This window comes from Girardinichthys multiradiatus, chromosome 21, assembly GCF_021462225.1.
Source record: "Girardinichthys multiradiatus isolate DD_20200921_A chromosome 21, DD_fGirMul_XY1, whole genome shotgun sequence".
In the NCBI taxonomy this organism is placed as follows: domain Eukaryota; kingdom Metazoa; phylum Chordata; class Actinopteri; order Cyprinodontiformes; family Goodeidae; genus Girardinichthys; species Girardinichthys multiradiatus.
Window position 1 is genome coordinate 29,214,253 of NC_061813.1, and position 19,219 is coordinate 29,233,471.

Consider the following 19,219-nt stretch of genomic DNA (forward strand, 5'->3'; position numbering starts at 1 on the left):
AAAACTGCTGAGAAGTTTAAAGAAGGGATGGGTTACAAAACAATATTTCAAGCTATGGGCATCATCTGGAGCACTTTGTACCATACCCCAAAAGACTTGCGGCTGGAGAAAGATGGTTCTACAAACTATCGGTGTTAGAACAAGTATTTTTGTCAGTCTGTTGCATTAAAGCCCGAAGACAGCTGTGAAGGTTGTTGGTCTAAAAGACAAAATGTGAAAACATTGAAGGGTAATAAATACATTTGCTTGACACAGCTGTTGCCTTTTTCCTCTTATAACTCTGCACAAATTGTATATTTTACAGTATTATGTTTCGGTTTTCTTTTAAAATCCTGTGTGCGATACGTTTACCTGCATGCATTGTTCATAGGCCTCGTCCTGATGAACCAGCGCGATTAAAGGCAACTGTACCAGAAAACACAGTGAGGCTTGGTGAAACCTTTGCTGCACCCATAAGTGAGCTTGCCCCTGATCACTCCAGACATCAATGTTTTTTATTTTTAGAGTTTGATGAAATGTGGTTCTTTATATTTTCAATCATACAGAGTTGGAGCTTGTGGATCAGTACGACAATGTCACAAAGGAGCTGACCTCTGCTTGTGTGAAGTCAATGACTGTGGAGGCGGAGGGTCTAGACAAAACAAACATCGCGTTCATATGGCAGGTGGGAACACAGGTGTAAATGGAAAAGAATGCACACTGTTAAAAATTGTAAATACTTGCGTCAAACCTACTTAGAACCACACATTCTATTTGTTTATTAATTTTTTAGTGTGCATGAGCTCCATTTAACCTGGTAAAATGTCTTATCTGCAAAAATGTTTTTTGACTTGTGCGATACATAAACTACTACATGAACAATCAAAGCTAACCACAGACAAAAAAAACATAAAACTGTGATTACTCACCTTTACAAATTCCCAGTAAAACGTCTGAAAGGTAATTTATCAACGCATTCCTCAGATCAGACAGAGATGTTTGTTCTGTGTGAAATCATAGACTTTGTTTCATATCACTATGTCACACTTGTCCCATATTAGCCTTTGCAGTTCAGAGGTTATATGTTTTTTTTTATCCTCTCCCAAGGTGGCTCAAGAGCAGATAAATGCTGGTGGGTTGACTTGAACCCCCCTTTCAATGTTGGGTCCTTTCATTTTATCACAAGATGTAAGGAACAGTTGCAGACCAAAAGACGAATAGATTAACTCAATCAGTGGTGATTACCACCAACTTGTCCTGTTAAAAAAGAGACCGAATCCTCTTTTTTTATATATTATGCGCCATATTTTTAAGCTGACTGAAGTTTCTAGGAACGTTTTATTAATAATCCATAAAATCTTGTTGCCTAGGAGAGTATAAATATGATGTGACAGAAGCTGTTTCTCTTAGCTAATCTTCTAAAATGGAAACACAAGAGAGTATGCATTAAAGTAAGGCTGATAAGTGTTTTAATCTCAATAGTCAGGAAATGACTGCGACAAAATAGTTAAATAATAGTAATCAATTTTAGCTGTAAACCAGAAATCTTAGGAAACTTAGCTCAATGTGGGGATGAATATCACTCATTGGTATTTGTCATTTAGTAAAACAACTTCATTCATATATAAATAACTTTTTAAGAGCCACATTAAAGAAAACTGAACACTAAAACCATAACAAGAAAATAAAATTTAAAATGACAAATACAGCTGGATCGGTTTGATTTTGAATACATTTTACATTTATATGAATAAATAAATGAACATAATTGACAAAATAATCAAAAATGTATGTATAATGAACATAACGTGGAAAATATTCAACACTAAATAGACACAACTAAAAATGAATTAAAAGCTCAGCTTTGCAGTAGACCGAGTTTTCTTTCTACCCAAATTATTTTTCTAATTTCTCACTTTTGTCAAATAAATGTGGTTACATACTAAAAAAATAATTAATTAATTAAAGAAAATTACATTTTTTGAAAAAGAAATGGTATTTAAGAAAATATTAGATAAGTTTTATTGGGCCTGAATTCTTACCAACACTTGTAGCTTATGAACACCCTTACACGCAAATAACATTTATTCCGGTAAAGATAAAGATAACACATGTGGGAAAAAACGAAAGTACTATTACCGATAGGGTCTGTTTATGACATCAAAATGTTTTAAAAATACTGTCAAAAAATTAAATAAGTGTTGATTTATTACACAGAGAGGCATCTTTTAGTTGTGCTAATACCTTTACTGAAGTGAAACACAGATTCTACTCCATCCGGGTGTAAATGTAAATTCAGTAAACCTTTCTGTGTTTCTGTTTAATTTTAAGGAGAGCATCAGTTCTGTTGCAGTCACTGGAGTGCGTTTCCACTCAGGGCCTCTGGGGCCCAGAGAGGTTTGCTTCAGCTACAGCGACTACACAGAAGTCGTCATCATTAAAGTGACAGCAGGAATCCCCATCAAGCTTAAACTCCTCAGCGGGCCTAAGCCGGTAAAAAGAAAACTGTCTCATTGTGCAATTGTTGCTTCTGTTTTTTTACCTAATAAAATGCTCACATTTCTTTTATTTGTTGACAGCCCTTGCAGGTCTTGAATGGCCATGGTATTCCCACACCATTCCTCCTCCAGCTGTGTGATGAGTGGGGAAACCCCTCCCCAGACCAGAGAGTGGTGGTAGAGGTAAGATCATCACCTTCAACAGTAAAGGTAAGCTGGAAAAGCAGTTAAAAGCATCCATCTGTATGTGTCACAGTTTTCTAAAACCAGAGATGCACAAAATGATGCTGTTTAATATTGTCGTGATAGGTGACGACATCTGTTCTTTCACAACCTGTGGACGCGGAAGGAAAAGCCTCCTTCACAGTTCATACTGTAAAAGGGTCAAAGTAAGTCTTACAAATGGCAAATATATATATAGATATATATAGTGCATTATTAGCATGGATTAAGTTTAGACATGACCAAAACAATTATAACTATAGTATTTTCTTTTTTGGAAATACCTTGAAGTAAATAAATGTAAAATTCTCAGAAAAACCCATTAGAACGTGTTAAAAACCCTCTGATCCAATGGCTACTGCAGTTTCTGCTCTTTTCTTCCACTAGAGGGTACTATCAACTAGAGTTTAAAGGTTGCTTTAACAAAAATCCCATCGCTGGTCCATATGTGAACTTCAATATCGTCCCTGATCCCACCAAACCTGTCAAACTGTCAGTAAACTACGACACCAATGCCAGGCTTCCTGCTGGAGGCACATTTCCGGGTTTGTATTTCTCCATTTCCTTTAAGCTGTTCGGCGTCTGACAATCCAGTGAAGCTAAGGCTCAGCTGTGCGTGTGTTTTAGTTTTCTCGGTAACCGTCATGTCTGAGGTAGGCAGTCCGATGGCAACTTTCAATCCTGCTGATCTGTCCATGTGGTGGTGGAAGGGAGTTTCACCGTCACGGCCAGAAACAGTGAGTTGTTTAATTTCAACAAAAGGGGATGTCCTTACAAAATTATGTTTTCTATGTGAACAATCAGCATAAAGTAAACATGATACATTGTTTTCAGAATTTTTGCTAATAAAAGTTGAAAAAGTATGCAATAAATAGGTATTCAGCCCCCTTTACTCTGATACCTTAAATAAAGTCAGCAGCTCAGGTGGCAAAATCATAGAAAAATGTTAATGGCATCATCTTGCTGTAGGGATGTTTTTCTTCAGCGAGGACAGAGAAGGTTGTCAAGAGTTGATACGAGGTGAATGGAGCTAAATACAGCGTACTCCAGGAGGAAAACTGCAGAACAATGACCCTAAACATTCAAGCAGGGCTACAGTCTTAAGTATATCCATGTGTTAGAATGGCCCTGTCAAAGTCTACATCTAAACCTAATTGAGAATTTGTGGATAGACTTAAAATGTAGTTTTAGTGATCCTCTCCTGCCAGTCTTGGTGAGGTTGAGCTCATTTCTAAAAAAGAGCTGTCCAAACCTTCAGTCTCTAGATGTGCAAGCTGGTTGAGACATAACCCAAAAGACTTGCAGCTGTAATTGCTAAATACAAATGCATGTCACACTTTTCAGATTTTTATTCATGAAAGAAAATTTTATATTTCTAATTTTGCTTCTAAATCATTATGAAGCACTGCTTTGTGTTGACGTTTTACACAAAGAATGAATAAAATCTAAATTGTTGTAATGTGAGGAAATCTGAAAACCTTCCCCTGCTTTGAATAATTTTGGAAGGCGCCAAAACTAATGTACACTACTGTTCCTCATCTGTTACGCAGGCAACTGAGCTGAAGTGCAGTAAACCAATGCAAAATGAGAAGAAGGACTGTTATCACTTTAGGTAACATGAATATCTGTAATGTTTGTCTTGTTGCTGCATGATTACCGGAGTAGATTGAATTAATGAAAATGCTGTTTCATGTCTTTTTGCTAAAAGCATGGGCAGTTAACGTCTGTACAGTAAGACAAAGATGATACTTATTGACTAATGAGCCACAGTTCTGCAAATCATTTGGTGCTTTTCCAGTTTCTTCTATATCTTCCATTTCTTGTTGTTCACAAAATGTCATTTTCATCTTTAATAGACAGCTAGGAAATTGGTCAAATCATGTAAAATGTGTCATGTTTGTTTGTTTCACTGCAGAGATAAAGAAATCCCACAAAGCACAGGGAAGTACACCATACAGTTCTCTCTGCGTATTGGAGAAACAGGAGTCCTGCTCAGTAATCAGGTTGGTTAAATAAATATGTTAATAAATATAAATGTTTTCGTAACACCTTTCAAGGAACAAACATATAAAAAAAATGAATGCTCAACAGCTCAGTGTGGTTTGTTTCATGAGAGTGGAGAAATATGGAGCTTGCTAAAGTAATCACTCCTCCCGAACAAGCACATCGCGACAGTGGATAGTCGATTGCATGGCGTCGTTTACTTTGCAGCAATTCCTCATACTGAGCATGTATGTACGGACGGTGGAGAGGAAAACGTCCGTTTAACAGGAAGAAACCTGCAGCAGAACCTGGCTCAGTGTGAGCAGCCATCTGCCACGACTGACTAGTGGTTTGAGAAGACGGAGCTCACACACAAATAAACAAAGACCAGAGGGGGTCCAGGAGTACCTTCTATGTTAAAGAAAACGTAAGGAGTAGCTCCTTTAGAGTTGGTTGCAGCAACACCCCCTTCAATTGATTAGTAATTGTTTAGGACAGACGGGGTTACACACTGAAAGACATGGTCAAGCGTATCATCTACAGAAAGAGAACATGGGGTTGATGGCAGAAGAGGCTTAAATCCCCCACAGCTCAACAGAAACACCAGACCAGGTGTAGCTTCTATGAAGAGAAAAAAAAAAACTTCCATCAGTCAATACCCAAGTCGTTTATAAATAAAATGTAGAATATACTGTTTTACTTAGCGTTAAAGTGACGTCTCTTTTATTTGGGTCAAGTTTACGACTTTTATTGTATGTTTCAAATAGGTACAGTAAGTTCTTCATAACTCTTTAGAACTCCCTCTCATATTCCCAACCAAATGTTATTTATTAAGATGCACAGCTGTTGGTCAAAGCCTGTTACCGACTTCTGGATCATTTTCCATCCCCTAGATTAGTGTAAATATTGTGGCCAATCGACCCGTCAAGCTGGGACCTGAATGTCAGCTGCAAACCCGAGTTGTTTCCTACAGCAAGGACATCGCCAGCCGAATCTTAGTGGAGAACATCGCTCTGAAGATTATGGTGAGCTGCAGTCCTGGCTATTACTGAGCATGAACAACTTTAACTGAATACATTTCTAAAAGTGAAGTTGTTGAACATCATAACTCTAATTTGCTTTTATTCATTCCAGGATCAGCATGGTAACCCAGCCGGGCAAGACCTGAACGGGAAGGTGCTGGTCTCCATAAAGTGTCCTGATGGGAAACCAAGCAGAACCCTCCCTCTGTTTGAAGGGAAAACCAGAACTATTGACTTTGTCTTGAAAGAGGGAAGCACCTACATCAATGTGAGTAACATTCTTTATCAGTCGTGTCATCATGAAGTCATTATGAAGGCCTTTATTAACAGTAATAACTCTTGTCAGAGGCTGGCGATCATGGAGGATAGTCCTGGAGAGAATGGAAGCAGATATGTTCTCTCCTTCAAACCCGAAGTGACGATGCCTCCCACATCGCTGAGTCCTTTTGAACTTCCATTCCATTTTTACAACGGTGCGGCTTTCAAATGATCATTAATAACAGATGTTAGGTATTAATTAGTCAACTCAGGCAAGAACAATACAGTCAATTTACTTGCAAGGGTAGCTCTGCAGTACAGACTACAAAGTGTTGTTGGCACCCCTGTCTCTTTATTTATTCATGCTGGTTCACACACAGTTCAACAAACATTCAGGGTGTGTGTGTGGGGGGGTCAGAAAGGTTAGGGTTTATGTGTCTTGATTTTAAACAGAGAGGGAGTGAGGACTTGGTAATCATAACTCATTCGTCCCCCACATATTCCTTTCTATGGCATGTAGGAGGGAAAAGCACTTAGAGCAGACATGAGTGATAAACAATACAAAAGTTTTCAAACCCTAACAACAGAGATCTTCTGCTGACATAAACCTCAGTATGTTTACAGGGCTGCTACAGCAATGCAACACTTAGCTGTTCAGTCAATTTCATGGAAGAAAAAGGTTCATTTGAATGATCAGTTTCAAAAATGTCCTTTTCAGTACCAAGGTAAATATGCAATATCTCACAAAAGGATTCAAGTAAAAATAAATGCCACATTTCAATTAAGAAAATGAACACCGCCTGTCATTTTACGACCATGCAGTACTTTGTCTTGTTCTATTACATAAAATTAAAAACATAAAAGTTTAAAACATAGAGAGAGATGGCATCAGACCTGCTACATTTAAAGATTCCTTATTTTGTCAGAAATTCTGTCAATTCCAACTAAATTCTGCCATGAACATGAATATGCATTCAGAAAAACGAGGGAGAACTACATCTTTCCTCAAAACATCAAATATATTAGATCTTCTAATAAAAGACAATACAGACGGTGCTGTTGTGTGGTAATCAGAAATGTTTCCTGAAACCCAAACAAGCAAAAACATAACCAGCTTAAAAGTAAGTAATATTCTTTTTGTTTATCTTTTTACATTTTAGACTCTGAGAACCAACTAAAAATGTCTGAACTGACAAAGAAGAAGGATGAGCTGATAACTCATTATAAGAAATTGGAAGAAGCATGTTCCTCGTACTTCGATTTGCGTAACATGCTCACGAGTGAGTTTTCGTTTTTCTGACTTCTCTCTGTGGTTTTCTTTCAATCTAACAATGCATATAAAAGCAATTTAATGTTGAAACCTGACAAAGTTTTCACCTCAGTGTATATAATCATTATCCCATTCCTTTCTATTTTTGTTTTGCTACAAGTGTTTTGTCTAGCATAAAACGTTTTTCTCCCACAAGGTCAAGTCCTGGATATAAACAAAAAGGAGACGGCCCTCAGAGACAGGTTGAAGAGAAGCCATATATCAGTTTCACGACCTTTACTTGTAAGCTTTGGAAGTCTTTTATTCTTGTTTTTCTTTTCATTAAATCTTTATCTTGTGGATTTTTCTGGCTGGTGTATTCATACTCATAACTCTTTGTAGATCCCAGAAGTTGACAGATTTCTGGAAGAAAAGACCGCTGAAAAGAGAAGAATAGAGAGGATTCCCAGGAGAGTGTTTTCAATCCCTAACAACTTCAGTGGGCCAGATGTTCTCGGGAAGGTGATGGAAACTCTGTCATTTTCTTTTTTATTTAGGAGGAATTTATCTAAACCCCTTGTCGTTTTTGGCTGCAGGTTGGCCACCTTGCTGTTGTTAGTGATGATGCTGCTGCCTGGGTCATCTCCTGGCACCTGTCCGGAGACATGGACTGCGTCATCACCAGGACGACAGCAGAAGCTCAGAGTATCTACCATAACGAACATGGCAGACAGCAGGTCATGGCCCTCGACAGCATTTTTGTTCAAGGAAACAGGTAGAGTAACAGTTGGCCTTTGTCAGATGAAACAATGAAAACCAGTGATATCACCATCAGCTTGGATGTTTAGCCATTCCTGAGCATCCATCAAGACTATTCAGTCTGGAAAACTATGTAATTTAGCTATCTGCAGTTCTGCGTCAGTATGGGTTTTCTGTCCCCGTCTCAGTCTCCATCCATTCTTCCTTCCTTCCTTCCTTCCTTCCTTCATTGCCATCCATCCATCTATCCATGTTTTTGTTCATCTAGCCCTTCTTCTCCACTGTCCATGAATCTATACATCTATCCATTTTTAGTCCATCTATTGTCTATTTGTTCAGCACAATTTTGTCCATCCATCTATTTATCAATTTGTTCCTATTTGTCAGTCATCCATCCATCTACAGGTCCTTCTCAAAAAATTAGCATATTGTGATAAAGTTCATTATTTTCCATAATGTCATGATGAAAATTTAACATTCATATATTTTAGATTCATTGCACACTAACTGAAATATTTCAGGTCTTTTATTGTCTTAATACAGATGATTTTGGCATACAGCTCATGAAAACCCAAAATTACTATCTCACAAAATTAGCATATTTTATCCGACCAATAAAAGAAAAGTGTTTTTAATACAAAAAACGTCAACCTTCAAATAATCATGTACAGTTATGCACTCAATACTTGGTCGGGAATCCTTTTGCAGAAATGACTGCTTCAATGCGGCGTGGCATGGAGGCAATCAGCCTGTGGCACTGCTGAGGTCTTATGGAGGCCCAGGATGCTTCGATAGCGGCCTTTAGCTCATCCAGAGTGTTGGGTCTTGAGTCTCTCAACGTTCTCTTCACAATATCCCACAGATTCTCTATGGGGTTCAGGTCAGGAGAGTTGGCAGGCCAATTGAGCACAGTGATACCATGGTCAGTAAACCATTTACCAGGGGTTTTGGCACTGTGAGCAGGTGCCAGGTTGTGCTGAAAAATGAAATATTCATCTCCATAAAGCTTTTCAGCAGATGGAAGCATGAAGTGCTCCAAAATCTCCTGATAGCTAGCTGCATTGACCCTGCCCTTGATAAAACACAGTGGACCAACACCAGCAGCTGACACGGCACCCCAGACCATCACTGACTGTGGGTACTTGACACTGGACTTCTGGCATTTTGGCATTTCCTTCTCCCCAGTCTTCCTCCAGACTCTGGCACCTTGATTTCCGAATGACATGCAGAATTTGCTTTCATCCGAAAAAAGTACTTTGGACCACTGAGCAACAGTCCCGTGCTGCTTCTCTGTAGCCCAGGTCTGGGGAATGTGGCACCTGTAGCCCATTTCCTGCACACGCCTGTGCACGGTGGCTCTGGATGTTTCTACTCCAGACTCAGTCCACTGCTTCCGCAGGTCCCCCAAGGTCTGGAATCGGCCCTTCTCCATAATCTTCCTCAGGGTCCGGTCACCTCTTCTCGTTGTGCAGCGTTTTCTGCCACACTTTTTCCTTCCCACAGACTTCCCACTGAGGTGCCTTGATACAGCACTCTGGGAACAGCCTATTCATTCAGAAATTTCTTTCTGTGTCTTACCCTCTTGCTTGAGGGTGTCAATAGTGGCCTTCTGGACAGCAGTCAGGTCGGCAGTCTTACCCATGATTGGGGCTTTGAGTGATGAACCAGGCTGGGAGTTTTAAAGGCCTCAGGAATCTTTTGCAGGTGTTTAGAGTTAACTCGTTGATTCAGATGATTAGGTTCATAGCTCGTTTAGAGACCCTTTTAATGATATGCTAATTTTGTGAGATAGGAATTTTGGGTTTTCATGAGCTGTATGCCACAATCATCCGTATTAAGACAATAAAAGACCTGAAATATTTCAGTTAGTGTGCAATGAATCTAAAATATATCAATGTTAAATTTTCATCATGACATTATGGAAAACAATGAACTTTATCACAATATGCTAATTTTTTGAGAAGGACCTGTCAGTCATCCATCCATCTATGTATCCCTTTTGACCAAAAATGTCCTTGCGTTTTGTTCTAGCATCTAGGAAATGGAAATAATTTTGGTCATCTATGTTTTCAACTGTATGTGATCTCATTATTTGTACATCTTGATGAGAATTCCAGTTTACCAGCCAGTTTCTATTGAACGTTTGAGATCCGAACATCTATGTAAGGCTTAGCTTTACATTTCTGCATTGCTGAGACTGTAGAATAACATAAATGTCGGTAAAAGACTTATCTCTTTTATGTGCCATTGGACTTAAGAGTATGAGTATGTTTAAATCTCCAAAGCAGATAAAAAACAAGCATCCAGTACGTTATGTTAAATCCCTTGCAGGCCTCTGCCTCACATAAGAAATGGACTAGAACTTTTCAATCCTTCCGGGAACCCGCTCTACGCGAGGAACCTGCTGATTTATCCCAACGAAAAGCAGAGCTGTGAGCTTGGTAAGCTGCATTAAGCTGATTTCTCTTCTTCATTTTCACTTTTTGACCCTCGTCGTCTTCCTCCATAGCTGATAATCACACTAATCATCCACATATCTGCAGCACATGCTATCACCATCATAAGTGAGAGCATCGTGCAACACAAGCAACCACCCAGCCGGAACACAGTTTGCTGAATAGTTAAAAAGAAATTTTGCAAAGCCTCGAAGCAGATAATTTGCTTTGAGGAATTATAGTAATCAAGTTGCTTAAATTATTCGAGGAATTGTTTCGGACCTGGTTTTGGGTAAATGTTTCACCCTAGAATCGAAACTCACTCACGTGATTCCTCCTCAGGAGCGTCTGTCACTGGAGCTAAAATAAGGCCTCTTTCATCTGATTAAAAACCTTTTTGTGCATTTTATTAGGTTTAGATTTACATATGGATTATAAAAAGCGATCTAAACATAGTTATGTGTTCATCTTGTATAATGAAAGCTTCCATCTGGTTTCCCTGCCAGTGTTTAAAAACCTCCTCGGTGACACTATTCTGATGGACGACTTGGACTCTGCCACCAACTACAGAAAGGCGGTGAGTGATTCCCGCTGACAGTCTGGCACCATGCTAACCGCTGGGAGTTTGTTTATCTTGTTAATGATTTGTTATTTGCAGGTTGTAGAGAACAGGATACCGTGTCCCACCATATTGACCCGACAGGGGAACCGGCTCAGTGCCAGGGGCAAATTTGGGGGCACACAGAACATTGCACCACCAAAAGATAGGGTGAAAATGTTTGGAGCACCTCTACCACAACGCTACTACACACTGCAGGAAGAAATAGGTGATAGCTCTTACAGTCCAGTGGTAAACCTTTTCTTTACCGTGTGCATTCAGATTATGCATTTTAAAGTACTCTTTTTGTTGCTGGATAGAGTTGCTCTGTCAGTATAAATCAGTGTTGGTGAAGAAAAAAGATGCGGAAGATGAACGCGATGACTTGATAAAGAAGTCTCTTGAACAGGCACAAAAGCAACAAAAAATGAAGGAGATAACGGAGCAGCTTGAGGAGATTGAAAGACAGCTTGGTAAGGTTGTTTTTACAGTAGCACTGCATAAAACAGTGGTTACTATCTTCATACTTAGTGGAACTTTGCCAGAATTTAACAGGTTACTTTCTGGAACTTTTATGGAACTTGCCAAGTATTTTCTCAAAACTTTCATGAACCTTAGCAGGTACTTTTGGGAACTTAACAAGTACTTTCCTAGGCCGGGCACCTTTTTTGGAAGGCCTACTTTCAACAATGTCCGTCTGCTCGCCATTCTTCCATTAAGTTCAGATCTGTGCAGTGCATGACTAATAATTGTCCTGTTGACTTCTCCAGTTACCGTTTCTTAGCTGATTTTCAGATTATTGCTCTTCTTACCCAGCCAATCAGTTTATGACACATTACCTCAGTAGGTTTGCAATTATGCTATATAGGTGCTGGTCATTAGAATATCATGAAAACATTAATTTCAGTAATTCCATTGAAAGAGGGAAACTTTCATTCATTACACACAGACTGATATATTTGAAATGTTTATTTCTTTTTTCTTTTAATTTTAATGATTATAACTGACAACTAATGAAAACCCCAAATTCAGTATCTCAGAAAATTTAATATTACTTAAGACCAATACAAAAAAAGGATTTTTAGAAATGTTGGTCAACTGAAAAGTATGAGCATGTACAGCACTCAATACTTAGTCTGGGCATCTTTTGCCTGGATTACTGCAGCGATGCGGCGTGGCATGGATTCGATCAGTCTGTGGCACTGCTCAGGTGTTATGAGAGCCCAGGTTGCTCTGATAGTGGCCTTCAGCTCTTCTGCATTGTTTGGTCTGGCGTATTGCATCTTCCTCTTCACAATACCCCATAGATTTTCTATAGGGTTATGGTCAGGTGAGTTTGTTGGCCAATTAAGAACAGGGACACCATGGTCCTTAAACCAGGTACTGGTAGCTTTGGCACTGTGTGCAGGTGCCAAGTCCTGTTGGAAAAGAAAATCTGTATCTCCATAAAGTTGGTCAACAGCAGGAAGCATGAAGTGTTCTAAAACTACCGGGTAGACGGCTGCGTTGACCTTGGACCTCAGAAAACACAGTGGTCCAACACCAGCAGATGACATGGCACCCCAAATCATTACTGACTGTGTAAACCTTACACTGGACCTCAAGCGATGTGGATTCTGGGCCTCTCCTCTCTTCTTCCAGACTCTGGGACCTTGATTTCCAAAGAAAATGCAACATTTACCATCATCAGAGAACATAACTTTGGACCACTCAGCAGCAGCCCAGTCCTTTTTGTCTTTAGCGCAGGCAAGACGCTCCTGACGCCATCTCCTGTTCAAGAGTGGCTTGACACAAGGAATACAACAGCTGAAACCCATCTCTTGCAGACATCTGTGTGTGGTGGTTTTGAAGCACCGACTCCAGCTGCAGTCCACTCTTTGTGAATCTCCCCCACATTTTTGAATGGGTTCTGTTTCACAATCCTCTTCAGGGTGCGGTTGTCCCTATTGCTTGTACTCTTTTTTTTCTACTGCATCTTTTCCTTCCCTTCGCCTCTCTTAATGTCCTTGGACACAGAGCTCTGTGAACAGTCAGCCTCTTTAGCAATGATCTTTTGTGTCTTACCCTCCTTGTGCAAGGTGTCAATGGTTGTCTTTTGGACAACTGTCAAGTCAGCAGTCTTCCCCATGATTATGTAGCCTGCTGAACTAGACTGAGAGACCTTTTAAAGGCCTCTGCAGGTGCTCGTACTCGTCGTCTTCCGCTTTATCCAGGACCGGGTTGCGGGGGCAGCAGACTCAGCAGAGACGCCCAGACGTCCCTCTCCCCAGACACCTCCTCCAGCTCCTCCGGGGTGAGCCCAAGGTGTTCCCAGGCCAGCCGAGAGACATAGTCCCTCCAGCGTGTTCTGGGTCGTCCCCTGGGCCTCCTCTAGGTGGGACGTGCCTGGAACACCTCCCGAGGAAGGCGTCCAGGAGGCATCCGGTATAGATGCCCGAGTCACATCAACTGGCTCCTCTCGATGTGGAGGAGCAGCGGCTCTACTCCGAGCCCCTCCCGGATGGTCGAGCTCCTCACCCTATCCCTAAGGGAGTGCCCGGCCACCCTACGGAGGAAACTCATTTCCGCCGCTTGTATCCGGGATCTCGTTCTTTCGGTCATGACCCAAAGTTCATGGCCATAGGTGAGGGTAGGAACGGAGACCGACCGGTAAATCGAGAACTTCGCTTTTCAGCTCAGCTCTCTCTTCACCACAACGGACCGGCACAGTGCCCCCATTACTGTGGCAGCCGCACCAATCCGTCTGTCGATCTCCCGCTCCATTCTTGCCTCACTTGTGAACAAGACCCCAAGATACTTAAACTCCTCCACTTGAGGCAGGAACTCACCTTCAACGTGAAGAGGACAAGCCACCTTTTTCCGGCCTCTGCAGGTGTTTTGAGTTAATTAGCTGATTAGAGTGTGGCACCAGGTGACTCAATATTGAACCTTTTCGCAATATTCTAAGTTTCTGAGAGATTGAATTTGGGGTTTTCATTAGTTCTCAGTTGTAATCATCAAAATTGAAATAACATTGAAATAAACATTTGAAATATGTCAGTCTGCATGTGATGAATGAATATAATATACAAGTTTCACTTTTTGAAAGGAATTACTAAAATAAAATTTTTTTTCTTTAAATTCTAATTTTATGACCAGCACCTGTACACACTCCGTTTTTGGCTGATGAGCAAATAAGTGCTAAAATTTATTTTCCTGAAACTGACAAGAAACTTTTTGAAACTTTCACAGAACTTGTCTGGCTTTCCTTAACAGCTACTTTCTAGAACTTTCAATAAACTTGCCAGTTATTTTTCGAAACATCTATGAAACGTGAAACTGAAATGGAACTTGCTAGTTATTTTCCTGGAATTTCCTGGATACTTTCAGGAACAGGGCTGTAGCAGATTTACCAGGTACTTTTCTGGAACTTTTGTGGTAGATACTGGGTACTTTCCTGAACCAGGCTGATGAACTGATTTATAACGCTGTACCTTCCCAGAACTTGCCCTGGTACCTTTTGAGACCGTTGTACCTTTTAGATGCTTTCCTGCTCCAACACACCTGAATTATATTAATGGCTCATTACCAGGTCTTTAACAAACTTGATAGCATGCTAAAGAGGTAATTCAACCGTTTGATTGAGCTGTGTTGGAGCAGGGATGCATCTAAATGTTACAGGGCACTAGCTCAAGAGAACTTGAGCTGGAGACCCATTAATTAGTGCTATCATTTTACCAATTGTTTATTTCTTTTTATATATTTTTTCCCCTGATTAATTTGTTTTATTTTCCCCAGCAGCAGCAGTGAGACCAGGTAAACGAGCGGCTGAAAATATTTTGGAGCCCTTTGGCCTCATGATGAAACGCCCAAGACAAAAATCCATGCAGGTGCAACAGGCACTTTAGCTTCACTTGTGTTTTGGCAAAAACTCCTTTTGTATTTTTCTTTTCTTTTTGGTCAATTTTGAATGTTTTAAGAGCGTAATGTTTACAAGTTTAAATGTGAATTTCTAAGTCTGGCAGATTTTTGTATCTGAAGTTTTTCACCTTTCAAAAATAAACTAATGTTTAGAAACAGTATCTTTGACTGTGTAACCTCGTGTTAATAAACATTATTAAGAAACGTAAAACCCAAAGAGGCACATTTTATGCACAGGTTGTTGCCTTTGTGTAAAGTCATTGAACATTACATTCATAATTGTATTTTTATACACCCAAAAATATCTGGATCTGGCTTTTTGAAAGAAAAAACATCTATCAGTATTGATGGGGCTGTCCTAAAAACCTACAAGAAAATTCCTGGATGAAAGGTCCTGTTTGGATGTGTGAGACTAAACAACTCAGACGGACCCTCAAACTGCTCAGGGTTGCTGCTGATTATAAACAGAGGAGATGCTGCTGATTTCAAAATAAACAGAAAATGAAACGAGGGATACTGACATGTTGCCACTTTTCAAATCAAATACATGAGAACCAAATGTCTCTTCTACATATTTTAAAGTAGAAAATTGTAAATTTACATGGATAGAATGGACTGATGAATGACTTTTAAAGGAATAGATGTTATGTACAGCATTTTTTATATATACAGTGCTCAAAAAAATAAAGGGAACACTTCAACAACACAATATAACTCCAAATAAATCAAACTTCTGTGAAATCAAACTGTCCACTTAGGAAGCAACACTGATTGACAATCAATTTCACAGCTGTTGTGCAAATGGAATAGACAACAGGGGGAAATCTTTGGTGATTAGCAAGACACACTCAATAAAGGAGTGGTTCTGCAGGTGGGGACCACAGACCACTTCTCACTACTTATGCTTTCTAGCTGATGTTTTGGTCACGTTTGAATGTTGGTGGTGCTTTCACACTCGTGGTAGCATGAGACGGACTCTACAACCCACACAAGTGGCTCAGGTAGTGGAGCTCATCCAGGATGTCACATCAATGTGAGCTGTGGCAAGAAGGTTTGCTGCGTCTGTCAGCGTAGTGTCCAGAGCCTGGAGGAACTACCAGGAGACAGGCCAGTACACCAGGAGACGTGGAGGAGGCCATAGGAGGGCAACAACCCAGCAGCAGGACCGCTACCTCCGCCTTTGTGCAAGGAGGAACAGGAGGAGCACTGCCAGAGCCCTGGAAATTGACCTCCAGCAGGCCACAAATGTGCATGTGTCTGCACAAACGGTTAAAAAAACGACTCCATGAGGATGGTATGAGGGCCCGACGTCCACAAATGGGGGTTGTGCTCACAGCCCAACACCGTGCAGGACGCTTGGCATTTGCCAGAGAACACCAGGATTGGCAAATTTGTCACTGGCGCCCTGTGCTCTTCAAAGATGAAAGCAGGTTCACACTGAGCACATGTGACAGACGTGAAAGAGTCTGGAGATACCGTGGAGAGCGATCTGCTGCCTGCAACATCCTTCAGCATGACCAGTTTGGCAGTGGGTCAGTAATGGTGTGGGGTGGCAATTCTTTGGAGGGCCGCATGGACCTCCATGTGCTCACCAGAGGTAGCCTGACTGCCATTAGGAGGCAAATCAGGGGAGCCATGGGCGCCAATAGCAACAGCCCTCCCATCGAGTAGATGGAGGGTGGGCAACCAGAATCCATCTTTAGGATCTCTCCAGATGTAACTGATGATTCCCCCTTGCTGTGTCTTTATCCTAAAAGTGTGTGCAGCAGCCCCAAAGGCCGATGTCCAGGTCACTTTGCATTGTGTCTGAAGATTTTGGCTCATGGTCATGGAGATATAGATATAGGGAAGATCTCCAAGACCCTCAATGCAGAAAACACTTGTCACTGTAGCATAGTTGACAGCGATAGAGAGACATTGGTGACACCAGTGCGCCTCAGGCGTGACCCAGAGGTATCTGAGCACTGAGGCTAAAATTCCACATCTGGAACAGGAGACTGTGTCCTGGAGAGATACATTGGAGGCCTATAAGTGGTTCTTTTCAAGAACATAATGTGAACTCTGGATAATCACCTCCAGGGTTAAAAACTAAACGAAGAGATTAACTAATTATAGAAGCATGCATTCTAGCAGGCGAATATCAGACTGTAGTGCTAGACTACTCTGTTCCGTCTCTGGGCGGCCAGCCAAGGGGAGCGAAAAGGTGGAGGTTGAGTGTCACTCGACAAGGCATCAGGGGAAGCAGCTGAGTAATGGAAGAAAGCTGCATAGGTCATAAGCCAAACCATAATGGCTAGATCAATAGTGAGTTGCAGCCAATAAAGGAGAGAGAGTACTCCCCATCCTAAGCTCCAAGCCCCCAAGCTAGCCAATTTTGCGAGACAAATCCATTTGCCTTGCCCTTTGACAGAGTTAATTGCCCTAAATAGGCGATGATGCCAAAAGCTAGGAGTGCCTCCATTATTGCAGTAACTATCTTAGCTGGTTCGTGACAGGTGGCATGAGGTCCGCTCAGCAGTATCTCAAGCACTAAAGCAATGGTGTCAACACAAAACCACAGTGCTACCATCAGGCTTCTCCTCCAGTCAACGCTGACCCTTCCCAAAAGATAGGACGCAAACAGCGACAACGCCACTTCCCATTTGCGTATCCAGAAATGGCCAAAGATTAATTTAGCATAGCCTTGAAGCACGATGAGAAACCGTAATGGTTGGCTGACGGACCAGGACCCGGTGTGGCAATAGCATAGCCATCCACAGAGAAGCGCATAAAACTCCACTGTACTCACTTGGACAGGCTCGGAGATAGTGGTGAAATTGGTAGTCATGATAAGCGACTGCAAAGGCTTAGGCTCAAGTGCTCTCTTCAAACCCGGAATCTCAGAGTGACTCAAAACTCCCCACGCCCTGGGTCTTATACCCGGAGAGGCCCCTCCCTCAAGGGGAGTGGCTGATAACTCCTCCTTCCAGGGCTGAGCATGGACCGAAGGAATTGTTGCGCAAGAACTTTACATATTATGACTACAATAATTACTCCTACAGTAGCAAGCAAATAAGGCCAAAGCATCATAAACAAATTAGCGATCCAACCTTCAACTACTGAAACCCCTTCCCCTATAATGTGTCCGGCTTCCTGAGCAACTGTAGTAACTACATTGCTGACTGAGTGTCCTAATGTCTCATACCAACTACAAGCATGCTGATACGCTCCTTCCCCACAATTCTTCCAGGTTTCTTTAGGTGGCTTACATGTGAGGTTGGAGTAGAAAAGATTATATCCAACCCGGTCTAAACCCTTATCTATGCTGCCAGAGCATAAGTGCTGTCTAAAAGCATACAATTCTGCCAGAGCAATTACTGAATCAGGAATGAAAGGCACAATAACATCATTGATGCTTTTTCTATACCTAAGATTGTGTCCCAGTACGGTCTCGGCACAGGTCGAGCCTCCACCGAGAGATCTTCTCCACACCTCCAATTTTCTTCCACACAACTTCATGTGCATAGGTGTACTCGTTATCATAATGGAATTGGCATAATTCAGTCCAACCTGTGAGCTCTTGGCAGGGCCTGCGAGCAAGGCCTATGGTACACTGAGTATGGGCAGTGTTACACTCCATACGCCAGGGTCTTGGGTGAACAAATTTTTCCGGCCAATAGAAGGGTTGCGGCCAAATGTCTCGCTCTTTGGAGTAAATTGTTGCTAAATATTGGTATTGAACCCAGTAGTTATCAGTCTGAGACAAACGGGGAATAACCCATTCTTTAACTTCATACTCCTGCAATCCCCACCAGGTTCGGGACCAATCTCTGCTGTGTCCTTCTGCCCAGGCATGCAGGAGCATCTTCGCTGTTTTGATTGTTGTCAGGATGGAGCAGTTATATTGCCATGTTGGCATGACTGAAATGTCAGCTTGCCACAGGTTACATCGGGGGGAAGCTCCATTGCTTGACCACACAGAGTTGTTAAGACTGTCAAAAACTTGTTGTGCCACACACTGGTTGATTTTGTGAAAATCTCCAGCCATTACATTCAATAGTTCATCTGGCTTAGGTAGTTTTTGGACGTACATATCTGCATAATAAGGTCCTTTCAAACCTTCATGGCTCGGAGCCTTTCTTTGAACTGGCTCATCTTTCTGATCTCCATTTCATACTCTTTTAAGCTTGCCGGGGCTCTGGTTTCGGGGTTTGTGAGGTACCCGTTTGGTCCAGAGTCACTACACTCCTCAAGCAAACTCTCTTTGTCGTCATCTTGGATGGCTCGGAGCTTTTCTTTGAACTGGCTCATCTTTCTGATCTCCATTTCATACTTTT

At 41.4% G+C, this 19,219-nt stretch overlaps 1 protein-coding gene across 4 annotated transcripts in view; it reads left to right on the forward strand.

Moving 5' to 3' along the window:
* Nucleotides 1–15,064, forward strand: part of smchd1 (structural maintenance of chromosomes flexible hinge domain containing 1) — a 44,803-nt gene extending 29,739 nt beyond the window's left edge. For 2 of the 4 annotated variants that reach the window (XM_047349926.1, XM_047349929.1), the window contains 21 exons: nucleotides 371–456; nucleotides 546–664; nucleotides 2,311–2,472; nucleotides 2,559–2,687; nucleotides 2,787–2,866; nucleotides 3,087–3,244; nucleotides 3,327–3,436; nucleotides 4,250–4,311; nucleotides 4,615–4,702; nucleotides 5,576–5,707; nucleotides 5,817–5,972; nucleotides 6,051–6,177; nucleotides 7,123–7,242; nucleotides 7,429–7,514; nucleotides 7,614–7,733; nucleotides 7,808–7,986; nucleotides 10,302–10,411; nucleotides 10,912–10,982; nucleotides 11,064–11,232; nucleotides 11,324–11,476; nucleotides 14,781–15,064. In XM_047349926.1, the coding sequence (XP_047205882.1) occupies nucleotides 371–456; nucleotides 546–664; nucleotides 2,311–2,472; nucleotides 2,559–2,687; nucleotides 2,787–2,866; nucleotides 3,087–3,244; nucleotides 3,327–3,436; nucleotides 4,250–4,311; nucleotides 4,615–4,702; nucleotides 5,576–5,707; nucleotides 5,817–5,972; nucleotides 6,051–6,177; nucleotides 7,123–7,242; nucleotides 7,429–7,514; nucleotides 7,614–7,733; nucleotides 7,808–7,986; nucleotides 10,302–10,411; nucleotides 10,912–10,982; nucleotides 11,064–11,232; nucleotides 11,324–11,476; nucleotides 14,781–14,890 (2,527 nt within the window). In that variant the 3' untranslated portion in view covers nucleotides 14,891–15,064. The remainder of the gene's footprint in view (nucleotides 1–370; nucleotides 457–545; nucleotides 665–2,310; nucleotides 2,473–2,558; nucleotides 2,688–2,786; nucleotides 2,867–3,086; nucleotides 3,245–3,326; nucleotides 3,437–4,249; nucleotides 4,312–4,614; nucleotides 4,703–5,575; nucleotides 5,708–5,816; nucleotides 5,973–6,050; nucleotides 6,178–7,122; nucleotides 7,243–7,428; nucleotides 7,515–7,613; nucleotides 7,734–7,807; nucleotides 7,987–10,301; nucleotides 10,412–10,911; nucleotides 10,983–11,063; nucleotides 11,233–11,323; nucleotides 11,477–14,780) is intronic. The other 2 variants (XM_047349927.1, XM_047349928.1) reach the window with 2 other exon arrangements.
* The last annotated feature ends 4,155 nt before the right edge of the window (nucleotides 15,065–19,219 follow it).